The sequence below is a fragment of the Saccostrea echinata genome, unplaced genomic scaffold, assembly GCF_033153115.1.
Source record: "Saccostrea echinata isolate AGI-Se365-2 ecotype Australia unplaced genomic scaffold, CSIRO_AGI_Sech_v1 ptg000027l, whole genome shotgun sequence".
NCBI classification, from domain to species: Eukaryota; Metazoa; Mollusca; class Bivalvia; order Ostreida; family Ostreidae; genus Saccostrea; species Saccostrea echinata.
In genome coordinates, this window is record NW_026889776.1 from 2,296,160 (window position 1) to 2,308,330 (window position 12,171).

General features: G+C 33.8%; 1 protein-coding gene across 1 annotated transcript in view; it reads left to right on the forward strand.

Annotated features, from left to right (window-relative positions):
* Positions 1-9,108, forward strand: part of LOC133193428 (uncharacterized) — a 31,002-nt gene extending 21,894 nt beyond the window's left edge. Inside the window, exons 9-14 of the mRNA XM_061329364.1 lie at positions 382-492; positions 1,398-1,499; positions 3,341-3,503; positions 3,680-3,862; positions 7,283-7,407; positions 7,882-9,108. Of these exons, the coding sequence (XP_061185348.1) occupies positions 382-492; positions 1,398-1,499; positions 3,341-3,503; positions 3,680-3,862; positions 7,283-7,407; positions 7,882-7,956 (759 nt within the window). The 3' untranslated portion in view covers positions 7,957-9,108. The remainder of the gene's footprint in view (positions 1-381; positions 493-1,397; positions 1,500-3,340; positions 3,504-3,679; positions 3,863-7,282; positions 7,408-7,881) is intronic.
* Positions 9,109-12,171: the final 3,063 nt, after the last annotated feature.

The window sequence follows — 12,171 nt, forward strand, 5'->3', positions numbered from 1 at the left end:
ACACTTCTTAGATATATGTACATAATAAGTGTCTAATAGTGTAATTAAGAAACAAGACATTTTTTTTTCATTGCACAAAGTGACTTTTAATGCACTTTTAATGCAATTAGGAAATTACTTAATATATTCTGAATACCTAATGTTAAAATTGAACAATATATTATACTTGAGGTATATAAACCCAATCTTTAAATATGGAGAGAGAGTGTATGATTTTTAAAAAAAAATATTTTCCATATCCATGTATTTATAATATTCTTCATGGAAGAAAGGAAGGAAACAAAAGAAAAACAACTGCAGGGTCCTTTGCTCTGTGGGAAACTGCACTTCAAATCTAAAAATATGTGTGGATAGATTAAAAAAAAAGATGTTTTCTTTTAGTGCAGAGATTTTGTGAAGTCTGGGGCATTCAAGGGGAATAATCCTGCAGAGGTAGTCCAGTCATGTGACATCACCTTCTCCTGTGTTGCAGACTCCACAGCAGTTAAAGATGTAAGAAAGTTTTATCAGAAGTTTCATTTTAACTTCAGCATCTTCAAAATATCAGCTGAGTACCCCCCCCCCCCCCCCCACACACACACACACACATACACAAATAAAATGAAAGAAGAATTTTCTTCAGATAGGAATAATACAGCAGTCATGAATGAATGGATGGAATCTTTTTATGTCACCTCTAAAATTACTGAGCAGATTTCACTTTGATATATGTATAATTATAGGGAAGGGGGGGGAGAGAAGGGGGGAGGAGGGCAACATCTGGTGCTGAGAAAAAAAATGAATTCTTTATGAATTATAAGAACCAATTGTAGGGTGCCCAGGACAAAGCACCTGTCATATGAACTGTGCTTTATAAGGATTAACAAGGAAATTGAAACCAGGAAAACAAACAATAGCTTAATTTACCCCAAAAAAAAGTAACTTTTAATGTAACTTGTAGTTTTTAATGTTATTTGAAATTTCTTTGGGGAAGAAGAGGAGTTAATATAAGGGCATGTGTTTCAAGGAAAAATACCATGGCTGTCTGAGAAAAACCTGAACTTTGTACATACTCCATATAGTTTTTGTTCAATAGATATCAAATACTTGCCAGATTATTGGGAGTAGCTACAGATAATGCCTTCAATATATTTTGCATTTTTTACAGTTATTAATGAAAAAAAAAATTGATAGTGTGAGATTTAGCTAATGTGTGTATTAGAAATTTAGACTATTTCTCCATTGTCTTTAGTTTATCAGTGTTACTAATAGTAATAAACATAGTTGTATATTTTTATATTAACATGAAGAAAATGTTTATCATTGCTATATTTTATTTTAATTATAATTAATTGTATATTTTAATTTTATAAAGTGTACAGCAATTAACATACCATGTAATATGTTTTGTGTTTTAGTTGGTATTTGGTAATTATGGGGTGCTGCAGGGAATTTCCAAAGGAAAGTGTTATGTGGAGATGTCTACTATAGATGAGGAGACTATGCAGGATGTGGCGGAGGTAAATTATACCAAGGTTTACAGACGTCAAACTCATAATCTCAAATTTCCTCAATCATACCTCGGACAAAAAGTGTTTATTTAGGGAATCGATGCCATTTTTTTTGCTTTTATGAGATAAAGTACCTGCATGGTAAACTTTGATAATTTTTATGAGCAGCAAAGATACTTCTGGTAGACTTATCATGTGATTTGGTTGGTTATTGTCCACATACACACCAAAATAAGGATGTATTCCTTAAAGGTCAAACCTTTTTATCTCAAATTCAATATGAGAAAATACTTCCAAGATATCTGAGGATTCAAGATATTAAGGTTAAAATACATAAGGAAAAAGTGGTTGGGACTTTAAACCCACTTCCGTACATCCATGGTATTCTAGTATTCCAGATGTTGATGTTGGAGATTAGAAGTTTACTGTATTTACATTTTAAACTTTCCTCATTATCCCTATCCCATTTTGCTGGCATCCATTTTCCATCTTAAGGTATCAAATTTAAATACTTTATGTCAACTTAACTTTACATGCAACAAGCTGTCAGGAGTTTCACTTAAGGTCAGATGACATGTTCCTCAAATATATATAATTTTTTTTTGAAGAATTTGTCATTGAAGTATTGCTACTTTAATAAGTTCCCTCACAAAAAATTGAGGTACCTTACCAGGCATTTGTTCAAGATACCAGAGGATGCTATTTACTACATAATCCTATTGGAAATCACTAGCATTGCCAGTATCACAATTTCTTGATGTTTTTATTTACTTAGAAATTTACAAACAGTTTAAAAAATCACAAGATAACGGTAATTATGATTTATTTGTGATATATTATGAAGAGATAGAAAACAGATATATGAGCAACTTGTCGTCAGACCTTAATTAGAAACTGTCAACTTTTCCACTGTTAGTTTGTGTAACTATTATTTCTTACCATGGAAACAAAGCGTAACTGCTACAGTGAAATCAATTTTTTGATAATCACATCGTTTAAATGTAAAAATGAAACTTATACTGAAGATCACTATATTCTCCTGACACCTTGATTTCATGAGATAGCTATTTAGTAATTATAATGGAGAATTTTCACAAATTATTACTGTTGTATATAATCCTAAACAATACAAATATATGCGAGAATGAAATTTTTGCGAGCAGTCAGGTCTCATGTAATTAACCAAAAATAAAATTTCTTGCAAATAAAAAGTGATTTACAGTAATACTGACATTGCTTTCCCAATTCTGAATATTTTTAGCAGGATATTAGAATATTCCAGTTTTCTAGAAATGCTTATTTTATCAGGCTGAGCAATAGTTGTCATGGTCGTACACCTGTAGAGAACAAACTACTGTGGTTAAACTGGTCATGAACTTTATGGAATAATTAGACAATTGAATAGAGATGGGGGTATTTTTATGGCAATTACATAAACATATGACACCTCATTGATGAATGGTGAATGTGATAGAGAAAATAGGGGATTAGATAACGTAGATTCCTTGATTCTGTTATCAATGATGTAACTATTTTTATAATATTTTACATGTTATGGATTAAGAAAGCATTGTAAATTACACATATGGCAGTACAGTGCTAGTATTGACTTGGTATAGGGGAATTAGAATTACACAATATGGCAGTACTGTACTTGTATTCACTTGGTGTAGGGCTGTGTTCTTAGGTAAGTAATCCATAACAATTCTCCCCTTGCAGGTCTCTAAGGGAAGTTGACTTACAGTATAAGACATGCTTACTAAGTAAATCTCAGTTATAAGCCTGGATGTTAATGGCATGGTTAATAGTGTCAAAACATTGTGAAATGTAAATATTATGGTGTATTTTAGGCAATAACAGCACGAGGTGGAGTGTTTTTGGAATCTCCTGTAGTTGGAAGTCGAGTTCCTGCTCTGGAGGGACAGCTAATCATCTTAGCAGCGGGTGAAAGAAAGCTGTACGATGAATGCTACTCTTGTTTTGAGGCCATTGGAAAGAAATCTCTGTATTTAGGTCTGTAAAAAAAAAAAATGGAATGCATCTGATGAAAATGATAAATGTGAATAAAGTAAGAGTTATCTTTCTTTCCACTCATTCACTGTATGAATATCTTCTATCACCAAAAAAAGAGTTCTCTTTCTTTCTGTATTATCCCTTTGTGTTTTGAATTTGAGAATGTTTATGAACAGGGGCAGACATTGGAGCTGCCACTAGAATGAAGCTGATTGTGAACATGGTGATGGGGACCGTGGTAGCAGGATTGGCAGAGGCCATGGCAATGGCAGAGAAAGTGGGTCTGGACCAGGAGGATGTGGCAGAGGTTCTGTCAGTGGGGGCATTGTCTTGTCCCACCGTCATCCACAAAAGTCAAGGTCAGCTATACCCAAGCCATTAATATTCTTGATCAGATAAAGCAAAAATAATAATAATAGGAAACCGGGATGATTCTTTAAAAATATACAAAATGTTTATTCTGATAAAATAATTGCCAGTTTATACATACTGTGAAATTGGAAATTTTCATGGGGATTTAATTTATGTTGTTTTTTGGTATGAAGAGACAATCAAATCCCCCATGAAATGGGAAAATTTCATACTGCTATATAATGCTTCTCCTTCAACCATGAAATATTATCCCCTCGAACCAATGATTTTTTTCTCCAAACCATGAAAATTTGACCCTATGAAAATAACTGATTTTTGCAGTATATTATGCAGGGCTAATGTTGGACTTGTTGAGTGCATCTGAAAGTTCAAGGGATTGATTTCCACACAGATCTTCTGTTGCATGACTTTTCTTGAACAGTGCACTTCTTTTTCCATTGGCAAGAACAATCTATACTTATAAATTAATAAATTTTGCAAATAAACTCCGAAACGGGTGCGCCAGAGTTCTTACTTACTCCTCTAAGAATAAACACGATACAAGATGATGTCCGTAAACTATATTTAGATTTCACTTGCATTGTAAGTATCGTACATTAAATTAAAAGTCTACTTTTATTTTCTATAAACAGCCATGAAATAGCAAAAACGTGAGTACGGTGGCGTTTCCGGTTGGCGGATCAAAGTTACTGTCAATTTTTAATGAAACTGACAACAAGCAATCGTTTATTTATTTCCTTGAACGTCATTACTGAATTATTCAATCAAAACTTGATTTAAATTATATAAAAGAAATAAGTTGTGATAACCGATTAAAAAGGGAAAAGTGCAAGTTATTTTCGTCATTCACCGATCGTAATATTGACGGAAGCTTCTAGAACATCATATAGCATCAAGCCCGATGTTTAAAAGAAAAAAAATAGCTTTTGTGTGAATGGTCATTGAAATAATGGTAAATCATTGATATATTTTTATATCGAAAGACTATTACATATATGTAGTAGGTTTTCCTAATAAATTTATCGGTAAAATTTGTATATATTCCTCACTGAAAGCATCGGGCAACGAACCCGAAGTACAATTTGTAATTCGTAATAAACTTGCTTACATGAAAAGAGAATATCAATGAATAAGGCATTATTCAAGTACAATTATGTTGTATAATTTTGTGCTTTAATTTATACATTTCAGTTTTTTTCTGAATACAGTCTTTTGTATCAAATACTCGGCCTATTCCAGTGGCGGATCCAGGAATCTTGAAAAGGGGGGGGGGGGCAACCAGTTTGGGGTTGGGGTAGGGGCCCACGGACACACCAAAAAAAATAATTTATTAAATTTTATGTATATTTTGGACACAAAACGGGAGGGGGGTTGGGCCTCCCTCTAAATCCGCCAGTGTATTCATATGGCATTAAATAAAAGCTAATTTTTACACAGGTACTTTTAGGTCTTGGATTATAAATATGTATACATGTACCTTATTGATATGTAAAAAAAAAGAGGTAAGATACAGTTTTTACATATCAATAAGGTACATACATATTTATAAACCAAGACCCAAGTACCTGTGAATTTTTACCAAAAAAAAATCTATTTCTCAGTAAAATGTGCATATTCACTGCTTTTATTCGTGACTGAAATGAAATAAGAGCATTTGAAGTACAATATCCATAACATAGTACATTGTATATAACAGGTTTCACAATAAATGTCAATTAATGATTTTGTTATTTAAGTTTTACGGGGGGGGGGGGGGGGGGGGGGGTTGGAGACGTACTTCTACTTCATGCGGGATATTGAAAAAAGTATTTCTTCCTGCTATAAGCCTGTAGGCTGTCAGTAGAAATTACAATATATATATTATTAGATTTTTTTCTGTTGGTAGTGGTATAAATTCAATTCCCCGCGCTTGTGCGGGATTTCATCTAGTGTCCTAAAAAGAGTGGAAAACATCCTGATGTGTGTTCCATGTAGATTTACTAAAATCAAAAAAAAAAAAATTTAAAAACTTGTGATAGCAGTCTCCTTTATCCAGCAGTGATCTGTCTTATGTGCTTATTTTCCCAATGAAATATCATGAATATCCTGTATAAAGTTACTCTATTAAGAAGTCACCTGTGTAACACAAAGCAAAATCACCATTTTTTTTCTCTACTGGTGCCATTTTTTCCAATTACATGACCACATTTTAAGTCTGGTGATTCCCAATTTGTTTTCTATTGTAAAATATCAATCCCATGGTAAAAAAAATATCCTAATTAAAACTATTTAAATGATTGGACAAGCATATAAATTATAGAACAAATGTACTTAATTAAAACTCAAACAAGGGTGTTCATGACAGAGAAAGTAAGCTGGAAAACGAACATTATGAGTCTGTTGAACTAAGAAACTGGAATCTAGTTTTAAACATTCCTCATGATATGACACAATATTAAAAACAACTTTACTTGTCTTTTAATGGATATGATAAATATTTCCTGATTAGTTTCTGATTATTAGTTCACATTTTGGCATGCCCAACTCTGATAGCTGTAGAACTGTGTAAACACATGACATGCAGCCTAGTAAACCTGTATTCTATATAGAAACCCAAAGTACTGCTTGTAACAATGAGCATAGTTTTACTCATTTCCATTACTGTTCATCCTTGATTTGATTTGATTTCTAATCATAATATAAGAAGTAAGAAGGGTTTTTAAACTAAATATGATATACAATTTTTGTATGTATATATATATATATATATATATATATATATATATATATATATATATATATATATATATATATATATATATATATATATAATTTCAACACGTTACCACATACAAGTTACCGGTACTTAAAATATGCAAGCATTTGCTTTAAAAAGTGTTGACTTCATTTCCAGTATGGTTTAGTTTGATTGAATTCTCTTGGGATTTGTTTGACAGTAGAATTCAGCAATATGGATAAAAGTTCTTACACTTGTAGTTAAAATTTTGTACTTCATAGATTAATTAGATCATTAATTTTGAGGTTACAAGGTCAAGGGTCAAACTGGACATAGGAAGATATCGACCTCTTATATATTTCGTAAGAATCATTTGTTTGATAGACATCAAACGTGGTACACTTGTTCCTCCTTAGTACATGCAGTAGATGACACCTAGTCATTTTGAGGTTACAGAGAGTGTACTGTCTGCTCAATATCTTGAGAACCATTGCTTGACAGACATCAAATTTGGTACCCTGATAGAAGTAAATTACTCCTTGATATTGAGACCTGATGGATATCAAACTTGGTATTATATTTGCCCCCTAACTAGTAAAACTATATTACAGACATTCTAAAGTTCATCCTTTTTTAATATTGCTACATGGGGGGCATATATGTGTTTAAACATTTGTTTCTCTGCTTTCAGCCATCCTTAGCCAGCGATATGACCCCCATTTTCCACTACAACACCAGCAGAAAGATCTGAGACTAGCACTGCTGTTAGGAGATAAAGTAGAACAACCATTGTATGTGGCTTCATCAGCTAATGAGGTAATACTACCATAGAGAAGCTTCTGGTTTATAGAGAGACAAAGTAGTACTGTCAGTCTTTTTTAAACTTTAGAATTTGTGTAATATACATACATATAATTTCCAAGAAAATATAACTTTCATGACATATTCTTTAAGAGGTCATTTAAAATATTGAACTGACATTTTTTGGAAGTATTTATATTTGAAACTTTGGTCATCAGAAAACTTTAGTTCTCCAATGTTAGTTTCGTATTTAATATGTGTACTTCCCTAAACATATTCGGTAGTCATACTCAGAGGACCACATGTATGTTGTGAATTCACTATATATACTTTAACAAATCTATTATACAGACGTAACAAATTATAAATTCAGCGAAACAATTTCAGAGGTCCCCAGGACTTCACTATAACCCTGTTTTACTGTATATCATTGCATGAATAAGTTTACGATTGATTTTCTCTCATCATGAATTTTCCTTTATTCTTCAGCTATACAAGAAGGCTCGCAGACTTGGGTATGGAGAGAGTGACATTTCTGCTGTTTACCGTGCCTCCAGTAACTGATTTCGAGTGAGAGAGACTTGTGATTCACTGGGCATGACTGTAATACATGTGACTTAACCGTGCAATGACCCTGGTGATTAATCTGTAGAAGCACCAATTACAGTATTGAGGATAGGTGAAAAGTGCAAAAATTCTGTTCTTCTATGAAGAAACGTAATCACTACAAACGTCATTACACTGAGATTTACGTCATTTTACTGAAAGTTATCTGCTCCGAGAGGGACCATGTGATCTCGTCACAGATACAGTGATGTTTTAGAGATTTTTACAAAGTCGTGTAGTAAACTTTTATTTAGTTGTTTCAGTTGAGTAATTATCATTATTAGTTCATTTTATATAAATAGTTCATTTTAAAGAATATGATGTGATTTTTTTCTCTCCTTTTTTAAGTAGGTTGTTCCATTGGGATTTACTTTAAACAAAAAAAAAAAAAGGAAAGAAAATTTGTGTAGTATATGAGGTGCCATCTGCATGCATTCATGAGAAGATATGTGAAGGAAAAAATCATAATTTTGTCACCAACATTTAAATCAGTTTATTGTTTTCCTACATTTCTCCTTTTGTATGTGGCATTCTTTCATCCAGATCTAAATTAATGGCAGCTATAGGCTTGAATCTAATGTGCTGTGTTGGTTTCTATATTTGTTTGCATTCAGTTGGAAAAATTTCGTCCAATGAGTGACCATAAATAATTGTAATGGGCAGTACATCAGATGTTATCAACAACAGTGAACTGTCCAAGGATTATATTTGCTTTGTTTAGTGTATCATGTTGAACAAAATAGTGAATGTGTGGTTTGATTATTGTAGAATTAAATATTTTTTAGACAAAATTACAAAAAGAGTTTGTGTGAAATTTATTTAGTTTCATAAAAGAAAAACCTGAAATATGTATTATATACATGTTTGTTTTTTTTTTTTTATTGTAAATCTTTGAGTATAGGGTCACAACCAGATACAGACTGAGAGCTTTGTATAGAACTGTACTGTAGCATTAAAATCATGTATATGCTGAGTTCTGTAAATAGACACATTTGATGTTGTATATCAAAAAATCATAAACTCCAAAAAATTTTCATGTATTCATTCACTGCATCCATTCATTGAAAACCTCATTAATGATTAAAGTTATGACAAGCTAAAGGAATTAAATCTCTCTTTTTATTTTTCATCAAGATTTTCATCAAGAAAAGAATGTCAGGATACTTAGTAGGATCTATTCCATCCAGTAAATTATTGGGATGTGGGTGAAGTGAGGGGGGGGGGGGGGGGGGTTTAAGATCTTTAGAATTAATTGATGTTTACAACATGTAATAGAACCTTGGACATTTGTGGACAGATGAAGAAAATGGCATATAATTTGATGATTTTTTTTTAAATGATAGATGTAATTTATATACAAAAGTATTTTTATGCCCACGGATCGAAAGATCCTGGGGGTATATTGTTTTTGTCCTGTCTGTCTGTTTGTCTGTTTATCTGTTTGTCTGTTTATCTGTTTGTCTGTCTGTCTGTTGTCAACTTTAACCTTGCCCATAACTTTTGATTGGTTGGAGCTATGACTTTCATATTTCACATGTATATTCCTTGTGACAAGACCTTTCTTTAGGTACCATCATATTTGACCTTTGACCTTGACCTTGGAGTTTGTCCCACTTTTGCAAAATTTTATGAGACTTAAACCTTGGCCATAACTTCTGAACGGTTGGTGCTTGGGGTTTCAAACTTCACATGTGTATTCTTTGTGACAAGGCCTTCCTTTGGATACCAACCACTTTGACTTTTTGACCTTGACCTTGGAGTTTGACCTACTTTTGAAAAACTTTAACCTTGGCCATAACTTTTGAACGGTTAGAGCTAGGGCTTTCATAGTTCACATATGTAATCCTTGTGACAAGACCTTCCTTTGGATGCCAACCACTTTGACCTTTTGACCTTGACCTAGGAGTTTGACGTACTTTTGAAAAACTTTAACCTTGGCCATAACTTTTGAATGGTTGACGCTAGGGCTTTCATACTTCACATATGTAATCCTTGTGACATCACCTTCCTGTGAATACCAACCACTCTGACCCTTTGACCTTGACATAGGAGTTTGACCTACTTTTGAAAAACTTTAACTTTGGCCATAATTTTTAGCTCACCTGAGCCGAAGGCTCAAGTGAGCTTTTCTGATCACATTTTGTCCGTCGTCCGTCCGTCCGTCTGTCTGTCTGTCTGTCCCTCCGTCTGTAAACTTTTCACATTTTTGACTTCTTCTCAAAAACCACTGGGCCAATTTTGACCAAACTTGGTACAAAGCATCCTTGGGTAAAGGGGAATTTAAATTGTAAAAATGAAGGGCCAAGTCTCCTCACAAGGGGAGATAATCAAGAGAAGACAAAAATAGGGTGGGGTCATTAAAAAATCTTCTTCTCAAGAACAACTGGGCCAGAAAAGCTGAAACTTATGTGGAAACATTTTAGGGTAGTGTAGATTCTAAATTGTTCAAATCATGACCCCCGGGGCAAGGGTGGGGCCATAATAGGGAATCCAAGTTTTACATTGAAATATATAGAAAAAAATCTTCTTCTCAAGAACCACTGGGCCAGAAAAGCTGAAACTTATGTGGAAGCATCCTAGGGTAGTGTAGATTCTAAATTATAAAAATCATGACCCCCGGGGGAAGGGCGGGGCCACAATAGGGAATCCAAGTTTTACATTGAAATATATAGAAAAAAATCTTTAAAAATCTTCTTCTCAAGAACCATTGGGCCAGAAAAGCTGAAACTTATGTTGAAGCATCCTGGGGTAGTGTAGATTTTAAATTGTTAAAATCATGACCCCTGGGGAAGGGTGGGGCCACAATAGGGAATCCAAGTTTTACATTGAAATATATAGAAAAAAACTTTAAAAATCTTCTTCTCAAGAACCATTGGGCCAGAAAAGCTGAAACTTATGTGGAAGCATCCTTGGGTAGTGTAGATTCTAAATTGTTAAAATCATGACCCCTGGGGGCAGGGCGTGGCCACAATAGGAAATCCAATTTTTATATTGAAATATATAGAAAAAAAAATCTTCTTCTCAAGAACCACTTGGTCAGAAAAGCTAAGACTTTTGTAGAAGCATCCTGGGGCAGCGTTAATTCTAAAGAATTCAAATCTTGACCCCTGGGTGTAGGGTGGGGCCACAATAGAGAATCCAAGTTTTACATTGAAATATATAGGAAAAATCTTTAAAAATTTTCTCCTCAAGAACCTCTTGGCCAGTAAAGCTGAAACTTATATGGAAACATCCTAGGGTAGTGTAGATTTTAAATTGTTAAAATCATGATCCCCGTGGGTAGGGCGGGGCCACAATAGGTATTACAAAAAGATCATCTGGTGAAGAACAGCAGGGCCAAAGTTAGACTTGGTCAGAAAAGCTAAGACTTTTGTAGAAGCATCCTGGGGCAGCGTAAATTCTAAAGAATTCAAATCTTGACCCCTGGGTGTAGGACGGGGCCACAATAGAGAATCCAAGTTTTACATTGAAATATATAGGAAAAATCTTTAAAAATTTTCTCCTCAAGAACCTCTTGGTCAGTAAAGCTGAAACTTATATGGAAACATCCTAGGGTAGTGTAGATTTTAAATTGTTAAAATCATGATCCCGGTGGGTAGGGCGGGGCCACAATAGGTATTACAAAAAGATCATCTGGTGAAGAACAGCAGGGCCAAAGTTATTCAGGTGAGTGTTGTGGCCCATGGGCCTCTCGTTGAATGGTTGGTGCTAGGGCTTTCATACTTTACATATGTAATCTTGTGACAAGACCTTCCTTTGGATACCAACAACTTTGACCTTGACCTTGATGTTTTACTTACTTTTAAAAAACTTTAACCTTCGCCATAACTTTTGAACAGTTGCAGCTAGGGCTTTCAAATTTAACATTTTTTATCTTTTGGCCTGCATTTTGACTTGCATTTGAGAAACTTTAACCTTAGCCATAAGCTGCCATACGGTGTTTCACAAACAACTCTTGTTTTTTCTAGGAATAAAACAGATTGACAAAGTATCTTTGGTTGAAAGGAACATGATTAAGGATCTTTATGTGTAAAGTAGAAATTGCAGACAGTTTAAAAAATCTCCAGAACAAGAATGCTGTATTGAAAGTACCATCAATTCATATGTAAAGTTTGAGACCCACTTGTAAAGGAGGTACGTAAGGGGGCGAAAAACTAGCATGAAGCCCTTTCT